General features: G+C 55.6%; 1 protein-coding gene and 1 long non-coding RNA gene across 2 annotated transcripts in view; one reads left to right on the forward strand and one right to left on the reverse strand.

Annotated features, from left to right (window-relative positions):
• Tnfrsf8 (TNF receptor superfamily member 8) overlaps positions 1–17,289 on the forward strand; it is a 59,097-nt gene that overhangs the window by 36,891 nt on the left and 4,917 nt on the right. Inside the window, exons 8-14 of the mRNA XM_078025304.1 lie at positions 252–404; positions 6,222–6,312; positions 6,584–6,687; positions 8,085–8,186; positions 8,308–8,361; positions 14,867–14,892; positions 16,145–16,349. Coding sequence (XP_077881430.1) covers positions 252–404; positions 6,222–6,312; positions 6,584–6,687; positions 8,085–8,186; positions 8,308–8,361; positions 14,867–14,892; positions 16,145–16,349 — 735 coding nt within the window. The remainder of the gene's footprint in view (positions 1–251; positions 405–6,221; positions 6,313–6,583; positions 6,688–8,084; positions 8,187–8,307; positions 8,362–14,866; positions 14,893–16,144; positions 16,350–17,289) is intronic.
• LOC144367865 (uncharacterized) lies at positions 2,537–14,895 on the reverse strand. The gene is made up of 3 exons (XR_013427418.1): positions 14,784–14,895; positions 3,280–3,326; positions 2,537–3,179 (listed from the first exon to the last, which is right to left on the reverse strand). It is a non-coding gene; the product is annotated as an uncharacterized LOC144367865 (long non-coding RNA).

Below are 17,289 nucleotides of genomic sequence, written 5' to 3' on the forward strand. Positions count from 1 at the left end.
GCTTACCATCGCCTGGAAGGGTCTGCACCCGAGAAGTTCACAGGGACAGAACCTGCAGCGTGCTCCTCTGTCCTCTGCCTTCCCTGACCTGGAGGCTCATTTGGAGCAGGCTGGGGTCCTCCCAATAGAATAGCCAGGGACTCCTTGTTTTCTTGTTGGATAAACTCTCCTTTCTCTGTCCTCTGGGGGCCTCCCTGCACCTCCTGCTCTCCATCCTGTGCATCCCCCTGAGCCCTCTCTGTGTCCCACAGAGGACCTGGTGGAGAAGGCGCCTTGCTCCTGGAACTCCTCCCGTGTTTGCGAGTGCGGGCCAGGCCTGTTCTGCGCCGTGCCAGTCGCCAACTCCTGTGCCCGCTGCATTCCCCGCCCTGTCTGCCCACCAGGGATGGTCGTCCAGCCCCAGGGTAAGCATCCCCACTCAGCTAAGGAGTGGAACTCCTGCCCCTGAACCTCTCCCCACCTCCAAGGGGGCAGCTGACCTTCAACCCCAGCTGTCCCTAGGTCAGGCTTGGGCTTTGCTTCATCGTAGAGTATTTGTGTCCCATGAACAGGATACAATCCAGCATTTTGGTAGGAGGTTCTGATAATTCTTTTGTTGAGGTATTGGGGATTGAACTCAGGGGCACTTGGCCCCTGAGCCCCATCCCGAGTCCTATTTTGTATTTTATTTAGAGACAGCATCTCACTGAGTTGCTTAGACACCTCACCATTGCTGAGGATGGCTTTGAATTTGCGATCCCCCTGCCTCAGCCTCCTGAGTCGCTGGGTTTGCAGCCACCGCACCCAGCTTGAGAGATATACATATATTTTAAATTCTTTTTCCTGGAATGACGGGGCTGGTCCTTTCTTGGCTCGTCTGCAAGGCTGTGTTAGGAGTTCAGGTGGAAGAGCATAAAGTTTCTGAAGAGTTTTCCATCTCAAGATGGTGAGCTTTGCAGGCTGCAGGAAAGTAGAGACCCTTGATGGTCGTGGCAAAAAAATGGGCTCGTCGGCAGCTGAGAAATGTCAACAAGTTTCTAGAAAGTTGGAACCAGATGAAAGGTGGTGACAAACGGCACTAAGTGGAGGATAGCTCACCCGATCGCTCAGTGAGGGATGCAGAAGTGAGGGCCTCCCCTGCATGTCGAGCTGTTTCACCTCCAGAGAGGCTCCGGGCTCAGGGAAGGCCGTGAAGTGGAGGGGCGGGAGGTGGGGGCCGGGGGAGCGCAGTGTGCTGTCAGTACATCCTGAAAGGAAAACATGGAATCTGTCACAGCACGGGCTTCGGCCAGGCTGTAGGACGAGCCTGAGTATTTGTCTCCTTGCAAGACGATCAGATCTTTGATAAGGACACTGAGGGGAAGCTATGGTACCAGCATGAGCCGCCACTCTGCTTGCGAAGCCGTCTTCATTTGTGTTTGGGGGTGCACCCGTCCATAGGCCACTCCAAAAGCAGAGCCCGCCAGCCCACACTTCCCGCCCAAGGTCCAGGCAGTCTTCCTCCCCACTCGGGGAAGAGACCCTGTGAAGATGACATGCTAACACCTCAGCAGAAGAAAATCCCCTTCAGCTGGATATTCAGCAGAGTCTTTGTTGATAAATACGAAAGAGCAGCAGAGATCCTCAGACTTGGAAGGGAACCCGCCCCGTGGAGGAGAACACCAGGATAAGCAAACAGAGAGACACCGCTGCAGATGGAGCAGCGGAACTCCAGGCAGGAATAGAAGAGAAATCAACACTAAAAACATTTACGGGAGGGGCTGGGGTTGTGGCTCCGAGGTAGAGCTCACCTAGCACACATGAGGCACTGGGTTCTGTCCTCATCATCACATGAAAATAAAAAAATATATATATGGTTTGTGCCCACCTACAAGGAAAAAATAAAGTTTTTAAAAAAAAATTTATGGGAAAACTCAAGATCTTGTCATATCTGTAAAGTGAACATAGATACTATGAAAAAGGAACAGCGAGGCTTCAGAGGACACAAAATGGCCTTTAGAAAGTGTGGTTACTGGGGATCCCTTTGCCACTCTGGACAGAACTGGAAGCACTTCTGTGGGCGCAGTGTGCAGCATCGCCAGTAGAGGGGGCTAGAGGGACGCTGTGGCAGGGAGGTGCCAGCTTCTGCTGAGGCCTGTCGGCCAAGCCTGTGATTAGGGACATCTGGTGGCACTCTGCCTTCATGATTTTCCCAGAGTGCTTTGGTGGACTCAGGCTGGTGACCGTGTCGGTGTGGCCCTCCCAGTACAAATAGCTGCTGGCTCTAGATCTCCTGCCAGCCAAGGCATCCTGGTCCCCTCCGTGCACACCCTGCCACCTTGGGTCTTCTGCCCGTTTTCCAAGGCCCTTCTGACCTGGTCACTGCCGCAGGCTTTACACCCACAGTGTCACCCCAACATTCTCTGTGCACTTGACTTGAATAATATGAGATTTCAGATCAAAGGACCAACCAAGAGCAAGCAGGAGGAATGAATTACCCACACCCAGGCGTAAAGGTGAACATCCACACCCCTCCATTTGGAGCTGTTACGATGCAAATGCAGCTGTGAATTTTCTTGGATAAGTCTTGGGTGAACAGATGTTTTTATTTCTCATGAGTAAATACCTGGGGTAGGAGGATCACTGTGCTTGGCACACAGTCAGAATGTCTGAGGGGCAGTCCAAAGCTGGGCACCTCTGATCCCATCCAGCCACCTTGTTTTATGGGGGGAGCAAACCACAGAACTGAGGCTACAGCTGGAGTGCAGGGAGCCCGGGCGTCAGCTCTTAGCACTCTCCACTGGACCATACCACCTTCATCTTAGTTCAGAACCTATGTGTACACAGCCAAATTGCAATTGAATTTCAAGGCAAAATAAAAACATTTTCTGGTGTAAAATGTCCAGAACTTTTCTTCGTGTATCATCTCTTAGAGAGCTGTTTGAAGATCTGATGCAGCTAAATGAGGTGGCAAAAAGCAAAGGGAGGAATCCATGGAACCTAAAAAACAGTGACTGTACCACAGGAGAACAGGAAGGAAGAGTCCCGCAATGACAGCTTGCTGCAGGACAGATGAATCAGATCAGAGCAGGGACAGGGAAGGCTCCAGGGAAGTGTCTCCAGGACTAAAAGGGACATTTGCTGTGCTATTCATGGTTAGCAGAGTGGAACAGTCTGAGGATGTGGAGGAGGCACACTATTCTTTTCTCAACAACAACAACCTAAAAAGAAAAAAAAAAAAAAAAGGCAGTTGGAAACTCCAGGAAAAACAAAAAGCTGACAAGAAATTTATAAGTCCAAATGTGAACATGAAGATTTTACCTGATTTTGAGCAATTGCTGGGTATACAAAAAGAGAATCCATTTCACCTGGAAGGTAAGACAATTTGACAATTTAAAAATGGCTTAGGAATTGAGTATTTGGATTCAAAGAGAAGTACCTTAGTCCAGTAAATATTATCCTTTTTGTTTCTTTAGTTGGTTGGTTGGCTTTAATTAGAGCTTTATGTTATACACAGTAGTTGGGTTTATTCTGACAACCTCATACATGCATGGAAATCAATTTCAGTTCATGATCCTCCCCAATGTCTTTTTTTTTTTAAGTTCCTAAATGGAACCTAAAAGTAGGAAGACCCTCCCCCCTCTTCTAGTAGACCCTTACCAGAGAACAAGTCAGACTACCTAGGGGGTTAGACAGGGCCTCTTCTTTATCTCCTGATCCCAAGGAGGAGAAAAACAGGGAGGGTCACTAACCCAGGGAGGGAGGAGGAGAGGGAATGAGAGGCACCCAGGGAGTCCCTCTGTGCTTAGAGGCAGGACAGCAGGTCTGTTGCTGGATTCTAGCAGGTGTCCCAGCCGCAGCTCAGACCCAGGCCTGTCTGACCACGCCAGGCTGCCCTGGGAGAGATGGGGCTCTCCCTGCTCTCCTAGCACTGACTGGGTGTAGACACAGTGCCTGGGTTTGGGCCCCGGAACTCCCTGTCCTCTCAAAGTCGATCTCACTGAAGTCCATTGACATTTCAAATGCTGACTTACTAATACAGAGAGGCTCTCCTAACAAAGGACATCCACTTCCCCGTACCCCAAGGCCACCAGACTTCAGCTGGTTCAGGTAACAGTAATCCAGGAAATAGGTGGAAGAGATGCAGCATCTGTCTGGGGAGACCTCCCTAAAGAGGAGAATTCCTGAGGACCTGAGCAGCCGAAGGAGACTAACCAGGGTCCCACTGTCTCTTCTGGGTGTTTCAGGAAAAATTTGAGATGCACTGTGAGATCTTTCTGGAAAGGAGGAGTGTGTGTTGAGGGGGTTCTTTGTACCACATCAAAGAAGTGCAGCCACCAGGGGTGTGGGTTAGAGAGGTGTCGTAATGAGTCACAGCCTGTTTCAAATGTGGGCCAAATTTTTTCTGCTCCAAGAAAAGCAGTTAATGGTAAGCTTATAAGAAGGTGCCCAGGCCACAGGCAGGGGGTGGTGTGGTCCAATGGAGAGAGCCCTGGGCTGGCCCTCGCCCCTCCCTGCATTCTGGCTCTGTCTTGAGCTCTGTGGTCCTCTACATCTGTACAGCATGGTCACTGGGTCAGATCAGAGGTGACCAGCTCGGAACACTTTGTCCAACAGGACAACCCAGCCACCCCTCCTGGGTAGGAGAGAAAGGAAGTGATACGCTGCTTTATCTGTACGAGCTTCAAACTGGCGATAAGCCCAAGGCCAGTCAATTCACGAGCAGACATATGACAGTGTCCCACCGCCATGGCAGCTTGCTACGGGCAATAAAAGGGTCCTGAGGCAGGGCGAATCTCGGAAACGTTATTCCGTGTGAAAGAAGGCAGGCATCAAAGAGCACGCGCTGAATGCGTCTGTCTGTATGAGATTCTGGAACAGGCGACTCCCCCGTGGGGATGTGAAGCAGGTCAATGGCTGGCCATGCCTACAGGCTGGGGAGCACTGGGGGAGGGGGAGAGCCGCCAGGGAACTTTGTGGGGCTGTGGAAGTGGTTTCTGTTTCTTTTCTTTTTTAAAAATATTTTTTTCGTTGTTAATGGACCTTTATTTTTTCATTTATTTATATTCGGTGCTGAGAATCAAACCCAGTGCCTCACACATGTGGGGCAAGTGCTCTACCACGGAGCCCCAACCCCAGCCCATGGTTTCTGTTTTGATTGGAGTTATAATTACGTCCGTCAGAATTCATTAAGCTGTGCACGGAGGGGACTTTTTCATGTACATGAATTATGCCTGGGAGCTGGGGCTGTAGCTCAGTGGGTGAGCACCGTTTAGCACTGGTCTAGCATGTGCAGGTCCTGGGTTTGATCCCCAGCACTTAAAAAAAAAAAAATTATGCCACAATAAAGTTGATTCAAAAAGAAAAAAAATCCCTTAAAGAATCAAGACTACATTTAAAAATCAGGGGATTTCAGTTTATAACTGGAATCCCACGGCCACAGTCAGCCCTCCGTTCCATCTGCCCGACCCAGTGGTGGGGAAGGGAAGGAAAGGGGCTTTAATGGCCACACCAGGAGGACAGATATGGAGACACAGTGACCAGAGCAGCTGACGGAAACCTGGAGGTCTTATAGCGCAGGGGAATGCTGGCGAAGGAGGCCATCCTGCTTCATGGCTTGAGGGGATGATTCAGTCCCCATCGTGCCTGCGGGCTGCCTGGGCTCCATCCTGGGACACCGCCCCTGCTTGGAGGGCAGCTCATCACGGGGGATCTGTGCTGCCAACCTGGCCCTCCTTGCCATCAAGATGCCCGTCAATCAGAGCTGTTGTTCCCGGAATCCAGGGTCGCTGCACAAGAAAGCCGCTCAGGAAAAAAAGTTTGAGAGGCAAACAGAATCAGGGAGGGACAGACAGGATAGGGAAGGTCAGCGACGGGCCCTCCTTCACGGTTTCTCTGAAGTAACATCAGGAAGCCCAGAGCCCAGGGCTCCCTCCTGGGTGACCTCTGAAACACAAACCTGCTCATCTCAGAAGTGACTACCTGGGCTGGGGATGTGGCTCAAGCGGTAGTGCGCTCGCCTGGCATGCGTGCGGCCCGGGTTTGATCCTCAGCACCACATACCAACAAAGATGTTGTGTCCGCCGAGAACTAAAAAATAAATATTAAAAATTCTCTCTCCTCTATCACTCTCTCTTAAAAAAAAAAAAAAAAAAAAAAGAAGAAGTGACTACCTGCCGGCGGGTCCCCAGTTCCAGTTAAGTCCTCCCTGGAGACCCCGGTTCTTCCTCGGCTCTGACTCCATGTTGCCTCCCACCCCACAGGTGTGACTGAGAGGGACACCACCTATGAGCCGCGTCCCCCAGGGACCCACCCCAACTGCAGCACCCCAGGAAGCAGTGAGGCTCCTGCCAGGTGATTCTGTCCCCTCTTCTCCCTCTGTGGCAGAGATGGCACTGCCCCTGCCATGCCCCGGGGGTGCCTGGGACAGCTGGGCTAGGGACAGAGTGGCCTGGGCTGGGTCCCCCATGTCAAGCCCACAAGCTATTCTGGGCTCTGTGCCAGAAGGCTGGAAACCTTGTCCCTGCAGTGTCCCCGGCAGGGACTTTGGGCAGAGGTTCTGGGGACCCAGGCTTTGTCCCCCTTTTCCAGCTCTATTGTCACCCCTGTCTGTCTCTCCCTGCAGCACGGCCCCCACCCTGAGCCCCCTGGTGGACTCCCACACCAGCAGGGTGCTGCCCAGCTCCACTGTCTCCCTCCCCTCCACGGGAAAGCCCATTCTGGACCCAGGTAGGATGGGGAGGGGCTGGGAGGTGTGGCCTGGAGTGGGGGTGGGGAATCAAGGTGGACCCCAGACTCCTGGCGCTTGACTTACAGCTGCCACTCAGCTACGGGCTAATTGCTGTTCTTTGCATGCTTCTTTCCTTTCTGTCTTCTTCTTTTAAATATTATGCTTACATCTTTTTGTTTTATTTATTTTTATGTGGTGCTGAGGATCAGACCCAGGGCCTTGCATGTTCTAGGCGAGTGCTCTACCGTGAGCCACAGCCCCAACCTTCTTTTTTTTTTTTTTTTTTGTTACTGGGGATGGAATCCAGGGGTGCTCTTCCACAGAGTGACAGCCCTTTCTAGTTTTAAATTTTGAGACAAAGTCTAGCTAAGTTGTAGAGGCTGGCCTTGAATTTACAATCTTCCTGCCTCAGCCTCCTGAGTCATGGGATTACAGGCCTCTACCACTGCACCCAGCTCCTATTCTTTGACTATTGCAAATTGGGATTTTTTTTTTCCTCACGTCCTATCCATACGGCTGTAATTGCTACTCGGAAAAAATTTGTTGAGTGACTACATGACCCTGACTAGTTGCATAATCCCTTTGAGCCTCGGTTTTCTCAGCTGTGAAACGGTAGCAGCATAGGCCGTGCAGGGTTGTAAGCATGTGGCATGTGGTTAGCGCCTGTGAGGCACGTTGGCCACCGTCCCTTAGCTCCTGTGAACTGATAACCAGGCAATCCCTTTTAGGACTGGCAGTTCCAGCCACTGGCGCTAGGTGGCGATAGTTCCCAAGCCAGTAGTTCTCAAATTTGTGTCCTGACCCCGCAGCCTCAGCCCACCTGGGAACTTGTTACAGCCCCCCATCCTGGGCTGCACCCCCACACCTATACCCAGATAACAAGCGCACAGGCTCCGGGGTCTGCCTGGCCTGGCCTGGATGGTGACTCTCCCACCCTCAGGGTGACTGGGTAGGATGGGGAGGGGGCTGGGTGTGCTCCTGCAGAGCAGGCCCCTTGCTTCTCTGAGCCGTGGCTGAGACGGCCCATCTGATCAGCCTTCCACTCTGTCCTCCTCAGTGATCCATCCTCCCTGCCCTGTCTCTAGCCACACTGTGCCCTCCTCCACGGCCCCTAGTCCTTGTTCTTTTGAACCTCAGTTTCCTCTTCAGGTTCCTTGACACCTCTAAAATGGTTTGCTCTTCTTGCAACTAGAAATATCAATCAGCTTCCTGGAGCCAGGTAGGGAAGGCGGGATCAGATATAGCTCTGGCTTGGGAAAAGACCAACGACTGTTAGCCACAATGGAATCCAAGTCCCCAGAGAAGGAGGAAGTAGTCTATGGCTAGTCCTGTGTGGTTGTAGTGAAGGCCTCTGCTCAGTCTTGGGCAAAGAATAAAGGACATCTCTGTTTTTCAGGACCCATGCTCTTCTGGGTGATCATGGTGCTGGTTCTGGTGGTTGGTTCCACCTTCTTCCTCCTGTGTCACCAGAGGGCCTGCAGGAGGCGATTTCGGCAGAGTGAGTGGAGGTGTCCTTGGGGACCTGGGGAGGATGCTCGCTCTGGGCCAGCTTGGCCGGGGTCCCTGCCTGTCCCGTGCTCTGGGACCCGTGCCCATCCCTCTTCCTGATGTCGTTTCAGAGCTCCACCTGTGCCACCCAGCCCAGCCCTTCCCGCCCAAGCTGGAGCCTGTGGGTAAGTGTCCCACAGTCCCCCCTGGGTCTGGGCTCGGGAGACTGGCCTCCTCCCAGCTCAGCCCTGGCCCATCTGTACGGCCTCCCGGGGCCGCCCCTCCTTTCTCTCCAGCCTCGTCTCTAATGGGGATGGTCGTTGGTTGTGCGGGGCGGCTGGTGTGGACCAAGCAACCTTGTCGCTCACCCTCCCGCCTGGCCCCCTGGCTCCTGGCCCCATGTCTCTCACCCTCCCGCCTGGCCCCCCGGCTCCCTGGCGTCCTGACTGCCCCCCTTCCTGCCCTCCTGGGCAGACCCTGGTGGGGCCCAGGTGAAGAGGGCAGCCTGCAGGCCGAGTCCAGCTCCGTGGCCTTGGGGAGTTGCCTAGTGCCTGTGCCTCAGTTTCCTCGCCACTGGGAAGGCTGCGTGGAGGGAATCGGTGGCCTCCTGAGCGCTGCGGAGCCAGGCCCACGGGCAGCACTCGGTTGATCGCTGGGGCCTCTTCCCACAGGAGTCCAGGCCTCCCGGGTCCCAGGTGGCTTGACCCCTCCCTGGTCCACCCAACCTCTAGGCTGACCTTCCAGGCAGCAGTCAGGGCTCCTGACCCCTCCCCACCCCCTGGCAGGGTTCCTGCACTTTCACTGGGACTGGGTCTCCTCATGCCCAGGGCCCCCTGGGTCATCTCGTACCCAGGGCCTCGTCTCCCTGGGCAGCCTCTCTGGGCGAGGTCCTCCTTAGCACTCCATTGGCATCAACTGGGCACCTACTGTGTGCAGGGCCCTGACTCTTGGGCTCTGCATAGACTGGGGAATTGCCTTGCTTTCTGGCTTAAGAGGCAGCTTCCGGTGACCTGGAGGTGGTCGATCCACAGGGAGGAGGTGAGGCTCGGAGGGTGGGGGACTGCTGGCCGGGGCCCTGCTCCCTGGGGATTCTGTCCAGCTGCTGTAGGGGCCTCAGCGCTGCCTGCTCCTTCCTCCCCTCAGCTCTGTCCACCACCCAGTGCCCACCCAAGAGCCCAGTGGTCCAGAGACACAGTCACTGCCCCTGTCCCAAGAGTCCCCCAGGACCCTTGGGAGCCTGGCAGTGGGCCGGCTCTTGACCTGGGCACAAAAACACGGTCCGCCAAGGCTGTTTTGAATCTGCTGAGTTTCCGACGTGAGCTGCGCTCCTCTGCAGGGGCTTTTTGTTTTGGTGGTTTCAAGGCTGTTTCCGTGAGCTGTCGGGCTCCGTGTCGCATTGAAACTGCCATTTGCTTTCTTGACATTTTTCTAGTATTAGACTTTCCATTGCCGTCAGTTTGTTTTCTTCTTTTAAACCTTCGTGAGAGCGGTTCTGCTACAAAAAGAAAAAAAGGCCCAAAGGACCTCCCTTCCCTTAAGAGGCCAGACCGGAGCCCAGACTCAGCGGGGGACAGTCTGCCTCAGGCCCTTTCTGGCCCCCCTGGCTCCCTGTGGGTCCCCCGGGTCTGGGTAACCAGGCCCGAGAAGGGAGGGGTCAGCAGGCAGCAGGACACAGGTGGCACAGACAGCGGGCGCCACTCCAGCCCCCCAGCCCAGGAGCTGCGGAGGAGCCCCCTGATATGCTCGCCGCCCGTCCATCCTGGAGCAGGCTCTGTGAGGGACGGCGTCTGTCCTGGCTCTCCAAGCTTTCAGACCAGTGTCGCTGCGGGGATGGGCCAGAGAGGAGCGGATGGGAATGTGCTCCCCACCCCAGGCACATCCGGGACTTCTCCAGGGGCGCTCTCCTTCCCTGGGGCTCACGCTCCATCCCTGAGTGGCCTCGGCATTGGCACGGCACACCCTGATCTCCTTTGACACCTGCAGCAACCTGTGAGGCACCTACTTCCTGCAGATGAGCAGCCCAAGGTGCAGGAAGACGTGGTCACCTTGCTGAGGGCCACGTGCTTAGCCAGTCCCAGGCTGCTTTCGGGGGGTTTTTTAGTTGTAGGTGGATGCAACCTTTATTTTGCTTATTTGGTTTTTTATGTGGTGTTGGGGATCCAAACCCAGCGCCTCACGTATTCTTGGCACGCGCTTGGCCGCTGAGCCCCAGTCCTAGCCCCAGGCTGGGTTTCTGATGTCACCCTCAGTGCCACAGAGCAGATGATTCTTTGCTGTGGGGACTCTTCTGCACGTCATAGGATGTTCAGCAGCTCACGAGATGACAGTCACATCCCCCAGTTGTGACAACCAAAAATGTCTCCAGATATTGTCACTAGGCCCCCCTGTGGGCAAAGCTGCTCCTGGTTGAGAACCCCAGGTGTAAACCTCTGTGTTAATGAGCCTCCTCCCTCCCTCCTGGGCCAGTTTCTGCCTCTCTCCGTCACGGTCACCCCAGGCGCTCAGGAAGGGTGCAGGCCGGGGACCCAGCCGATGCCCGACTTCGAGGTTGTCTGGGGTTTGCTGCGAGTGGGCCGGGCCTTGGGCTGGAGGGTCTCAGAAGTGATGTGGGCCTTCCAGGGCATCCTGCTGGGTCGCCACCTGCCCCTTCCTGGAAGCCGAGGTCGGCCAGGCCTCTCCCCTGTGAGATTATGTCAGCAGCCAGTTCTTATCAGGTTTCGTTTTCTTCATTTGTACATTTATACCCATATGGATTCACGGATTTCTGTTTGATTCACCGTGCTGTCATCTGTCATGATCTGTCAGTTACCACCATCGTAACAGACTGCGAGGTCACTGGCCCAGACTGGGCAGCCCCCTCAAGCTGGTTCCTGTGTCCTTGTGTGACATCCCCATCTCTTAGTGATTTGGACACTTTTTTAGGGGGAGGGGGTACTGTGGATTGAACCCAGGGGTCTACCACTGAGCTGCATCCCTGAATCTTTATTTTTTATTTTGAGGTAGCAGCTTGCCAGGTTGCTGAGGCTGGCCTCCGACTTGCAATCCTCTTCCCAAAGCCTCTGGAGTCACTGGGATTATAGGCGTGTGTCACTTCTTTTTTTGTTGTTATGACTTGAACTCAGGGACACTCGGCCACTGAGTCACACCCCCAGCCCTATTTTGTATTTTACTTAGTGACAGGGTCTCACTGAGTGGCTTAGTGCCTTGCTAAATTGATGAGGCTGGCTTTGAACCTGGGATCCTCCTGCCTCAACCTCCACAGCTGCTGGGATCATAGGCGTGCGCCAGGCGCCCGGCATCACTTCTAAGAAACTCCTGGTTTATCTTGTCCTCTCCTCCCTGAACCCCTCCTGGGTCATCTTCCAAGGAGCTCCAGGTGTGGACCTAGGGCTGCAGGAGGACTGTGACAGGGACGGGAGGGACCCAGAGCTCTGACACCTGCGTCAGGACTCATTGTGCTCTTGGCGCTCGGCCCACTGAGCGAGCAGCCTTGGGATGCCACGTTCTTGTCCCGGGGTCACTGCTGCACAGTGTGACCTGGGCTTGGCTCCCGGAGGTTTTCTGGGAAGATCGTGGTTATTCCAAAAAGCAAGGAAACCGTAACGGAGCCAGACTGGAGCTTTGTGAAATCTGACCTCTGCCCTCGGTAGGATTTGCTTTGGGTCTTTATCAAAGCATTTGCGGGTCCTAACAGGGCTGCAGACAGAGGCCAGAACCTTCTGGATCCTGCCTTGTTGCCTTGTGTCATTCGACACTTGTTTTCAAGTGACTTCGGTGTCACCTGCTGGTCTGCTTTTCCGTATGATGGACGCCAGCCGTGTCAACACCCCAGGCTTTGTGGGTCCCACTGTGTGCCAGCAGCAGCCTGGCACCTTCTTGATCAGGGAAAACAAAAATTCTGAATGCACTTCACTTTTTGGAGGAGCTTTAGATTTGTGTAACATTGAGAAGGTGGCTCAGGGTCCTCCGAGCCCCCCATGGGAGGCCTCCCTGCTTAGCATCTCACACAGTGTGGTGCTTCGTCACTGTAAACAGTGGCGTGGTCTCCTTGTTGTTAGTGACACCCACACTTCATCACGCTCACTTGGCTCATAAGGTGCCACCACCCCCACCTTTAGTCCTCTCCTCGGCTCCGGTGGCCCAAGGCTCAGGCTTTCCTTGACCTTGGTGGCCTGCAGTTTGCAGGCGGTGGCCAGGCATTCTGCAGGATGTCCCTGTGGCTGGGCTTGGTCTGATGTTTTTCTTGCAGCGAGCCCGGGCTCTGGGTGTGGGGGAGGAAGTTCACAGAACAGAGGGCCACACCCAGGGTCCAGGGGCTTGGCCTGACTTAGCCCGGGCCACTGCAGGCCGAGAGCCCCCCCCTTCATCAAGCCTTCAGGGGCTGCAGGTCTGTCCCACTTTCCAGATGAGGAGACCAGGCTCAGAACAGTGAAGTAAGCTGCTGCCCTCCGCCCAGGTGGCCCCGCGGGGGTTTGGCTGCCTTTCAGGTGTTTGTTAAGTACCCGCTGTCCTCTGCCTTCTGGTTCTCTTTAGGACTTCCTGAGGGTGTGGTCCCCAGAGAAGGTCAGTTGGGCCAAAGGGCTGAGGTTCACCACAGATGGCTCTTAAGAAGACGAAACCCTTTGGGCACAGTGGCCCCCGCGTGATCACAACTCGGGAGGCTGAGGCAGGAGTTTTGCAAGTTCAAAGCCAGCCTCATCAATTTAGCAAGGCCCTAAGCAACTCAGCAAGACCCTGTCTTTAAATAAAATATCTTAAAAAGGGGTTGGGGGTGTGGCTCTGGGTTAAGCACTCCTGGGTTCAGTCCCTGGGACCAAAAACAACAAACCTGTTCACAGGGCATGGGCATCTCTGAGAGCCAGTTGGCTACCTCCTCCCCAGGCCGAGTTGGTTGCTTCTATTTATTTTGTCTTGTTACTTCGTTCCACACTTTTCTCCTAGCCATCCCCGAAGCCTTGGCAGCAAACATCAGCTGGCTGTTTACGAAATTCCAGATTACTCTCAGGAGAGACATTGGGCTCCCTTGACATCATTTTTAAAAATATGCCTGAGGCCAAAGAGTATCAAAGTCGTGACTTGGCAGTGGATGGCATCCCCCTCGAGGTCCCAAGCTGTGACCTCCGGATGTGACACCCCACCCCCATTCCCACCCCTCCCCCCAACAGCAGTTACCAGGAAGGATCCTTCGCACGTGGGCTACATTGAGACTCTGCCTCGTTATCTTTGAGCCTCAGTCTGGCCCATTTCCCCGTCAGACACGGTCCACTGCTGACGGGCTTGTACACGAAGCCCCAGGAGCGCGTCCCAAAGCCACCGAGGGTCCTGCTGCACGGCCACACTGCAGTCAGATTGGCATTTTTTCTCGTTTGTTGGTTGGCCTGCACAGACGTGTCGGCGGGGATTCAGGGCTGCCGGGTTCAGAAAGTGTGTCCTAGCGGCACGGGCTGACCTCTAGGCAGGTGGGCCACTGCGCAGGCCTGACAGCGCGTTCTGGGTCTCTGCAGGTGGCCTCTGTGGGATCCTTCAGGGCTATGCTGGGCCTGGGTGGCCTGCTCTGTCGTGGACTCGATGGCAGGTGCCACCCCTGTTTTTCTTAGCTGGCCAGTGGGCCATTAAGTGTCAGGAGATTTTTAGCCATGACCCGGCCCCTGGTTCATGAGGGAGAACACCAGAGCTGGGGGCCCTTTAGAGGAGGAGGTAAGGGTTGTGCCCTGAGCCAGGTGCAGTGGTGCACGCCCACCATCCCAGTGACTCGGGGGGCTGAGCAGGGGGATCAAGGGTTCAAAGCCGGGGCTGGGCTTGGGGCTCGCCTAGCACGTGCAAGGCCCTGGGTTCCATCCTCAGCACCACATAAAAATAAGTAAATAAAATAAAGATATGTGTCCAACTACAACTAAAAACTAAATATTAAAAAAAAAAAAAAAAAAAGTTCAAAGCCAGCCTCAGCAACCTGGTGAGGCCCCGTCTGAAAAAACAAAAAGGGCTGGGCTGTGGCCAGCGGTAGAGCACCCTGAGTCCATCCCTTAATACCCCGCCTCACACACACAACCAAAGTCAAGGCCATGCCCAAGACTCGCTGTTGGAGACCCCACAGGGTGGCTCCGGAGGAAGTGAGCCGCTGTCCTCCCCAGGCCAGCTGCCCGGGCTCTTCCAGGCACATGGAAGTGGATCTCGGAAAGGTCCTGGGGGGAGCTGGCTCCAGGAGCCTTGGTCAGGGCTCAGCTAAAACCCTCAGGGTCCGTTGTCCTCCCTGTCCCTTGCCTTGAGGTCCTCCAGGGGGCTCTGCATGGCACTCTCAGGATTCTGGGCTGTCCAGCCCCTGGAGGCTGCAAGGTGGTGGCCAGCAGAAGGCTCCTGGGCTCAGGTTGGGGCGTGTGCTCCCCCTGAGCAGCCCTTGTGCCTGCTGGGGTGTGGGGACTCGGGCAGGGTCCAGGGTGCTAATTGGCTGAATCCCTCCGAGTGAGAGAAGTACGGAGGGGAGGTCCCCTGGGGTCCCCCAGGTCTCCAACTCAGCTGAGCATGGGGAGGTGACCTGACCCTGAACCTGCCACCATGCTCCAGACTGAGGGCCTGAGCCCTGGGCTGGGAGTGGGCACCGCCCACCTACCTTGCTGGAAAGGTGACAGGTGGGTGGGGCAGGGTTGGTGGCCGCCCCTCCTGGCTGAAGTTGCTGTTCTTTGCTTTTTGCAGATTCCAGACCCAGGAGGAACCTGGCAGTAAGTACCTCCCCTCACCTCACCCCGCCCCTGGGTCTGACCTTTCCCATCAGCCTGTGGTTTGGAGGGCCGCGGGGGAGGGTCATTCCCTTCTCTCCCAAGTGCCCAGAGTTGGGCCCCTTCGGGGAGCACAGAGCCTGGCAGGCTGGGCCAGGGATGAGGCTCCACCCACAGCAGCCTGGGCTCCTGGCACAGCTGCAGGGGATTTCCAGAAGGGCTTGCATCAGGACCGTGGGGTCAGGAGAAGGGCTCAGTGTCCCACTGTCCTCCACTCCTTGGTCTTGCAGACCTGAAGCTAGATGTCAAACCAGCAGCACAAAGGTAAACTCGCCACCGACTGAGCCCTGGCTGCAAGCTGGCCACCTGCTTTCTAAAAGTGTCTCGGGTGCTCCTGACATGCAGAAGCTGCTATGTTGTCCTGTTTCACCAAAGGGGACACAGTGGCCTGGACAAGTTAAGAGGCTACTAGTCAGTGGCTCCATGAGGGCTCGAGCCTGGCTTTGTGTCTCCTGAGCTGCCTCCGAGGGGGAGGCCCCCCCATCCCTTAGGAAGTGCCCTCCATGTGCCCTGCGCTGGGCTGGGGGCTTTGTCACCACTCCCGCAGTTGTTCCAGCCACCAGTACAGGGGGCGTCTAGGGCCTCACTAGGCTTGTCCTGGTGCCCCGTCCTGGGCCCAGCTTCCCAGGGCTGTGTGGGGAGGTGAGGTAGGGCACTGGCCTGGGGAGCTGGTGGAGGGGCGCTGGCTGAGACTCCTGGATACAGTTACTCAGCTCCTCTGTGCCTTGGTTTCCTCATCTGTTAAAGGGGCAGGTGCTGAAATCCCGCTCCTCATGGGATGGTTGGGAGGATCGACGGGCTAGTGTGTTAGAGCAGGGCTCTGCACACAGTGGGTACCGTGTGAGTCGCTGACTGCCATCCTTATTATTTGGTGCCTGGGATGCTGCGCACAGCACTCCCTGGGTTGCTTGTGGCAGCTTTCTTTTTTTTTTTTAACATCTTTTTTTTTTAATTTTATTTTTTGGTTTTAAGTGGACACAGTATTTTTATTTTACATTTATGTGGTGCTGAGGATCGAACTCAGTGCCTCAAGCATGCTAGGTGAGCGCTCTACCCCTGAGACACAACTTGTGGCAAGGTTTAAAGCAGAGGGGAGACTCCCTGGAGGTTTTAGGGGTGAAGAAAAGAGGGTGTCACCATTTGGGGACATGGGGAGTTGGGGATGCCCTGCTCAGCGCCCATTCCCTTCCCACAGCAGCCCAGAAGTGCATTGGAGACCGAGCCAAGCACAGAAGAGAAGAGCTCTGTGAGCCCCGCGGCTGCGGGGACCTGCGTCAGTGTGGGGGCAGCCTGCCCGGAGAGCCTGCCCCTGCTGGATTCCAGCCCAGGCGGGGGCCCCCCATCCCCCAGGGACCCCCCTGAGCCCCGAGTGTCCACAGAGCACACCAATAACAAGATCGGTGAGTCGGCCTGTTTCAGGGTTCCCGGTGTGGCTCGGGGGCTGCGGGGAGCTGGGTGCTGGGCTCTGGGTGGAAACTGGAGACCCCGGGACCTCGAGGTCCCCCGGGAAGGGCAGGACTCCCCTGCATCTGGCCCTGCGGCTGCCCCGTGTGAGTTCTGCTAAGGTAGAAGGGCTATGGGTTGGCCTCCCGGAACCACCGGGGACTTGGGCACAGATTCCTGAGCACAATGTCTGCTGTCGTGAAAGGAAAGATGACGTGAGTGCTGCCCCAGCCCCCCGCCCAGGGACAGGAGTGGAGGTGCCCGTGACCCTGAGACCTGCCACTTGTTTGGCACATGTCTTTGCCTCTTACTGTCATGACACCTTCTGGGGACGGTGTCCTTCTCCCCATGTTACAAAGGAGGAAGCTGTGGCTTAGCCCAGTGAGGTCCTTTTGCCTCTCCTATGGCTGAGAAGGACGCAGCTGGGCCTCAACCCGCATCGGCTGGGCTCTGCAGCCCTTGGCTTGTCCGCTGGCCTCTGCAGAAGCACAGAGACCATGTTGGGCCAGGGAACCCAGCACTCCCCAGCCGTGGCTGCCCTTGAGCTTGGACAAACTTGCTGCTGGCCTGGTACAACCAGAGCGCTTCCCCCAAAGTATGCACTTGCCCGGATTCCACCCCTGCTCAAACCCTGCCGCAGTCCCTGTCCCCTTCAGCACAAATCTGGGGCTCTCAGTTGGCAGTCAAGCTAGCCCCTCCCTACCAGACTCACCTACTGGACCCTGCTGGTCTGCCTCCCACTTCATGGTGGTTTCCAGAACTTTCAGGCCTGTCTTACCCTCTGAGCCTCTCTGCAAGGAACAACCAACTCCCCTTCCTCAAGTCCAGTAAATCCCTGAGGCTCCTCTTCTAGGAAGCCCTCCCTGCCCCTCTGCTGCCTACCCTGAGACCCTGGGC

Source organism: Ictidomys tridecemlineatus, chromosome 11 (genome assembly GCF_052094955.1).
Source record: "Ictidomys tridecemlineatus isolate mIctTri1 chromosome 11, mIctTri1.hap1, whole genome shotgun sequence".
Lineage (NCBI taxonomy): Eukaryota > Metazoa > Chordata > Mammalia > Rodentia > Sciuridae > Ictidomys > Ictidomys tridecemlineatus.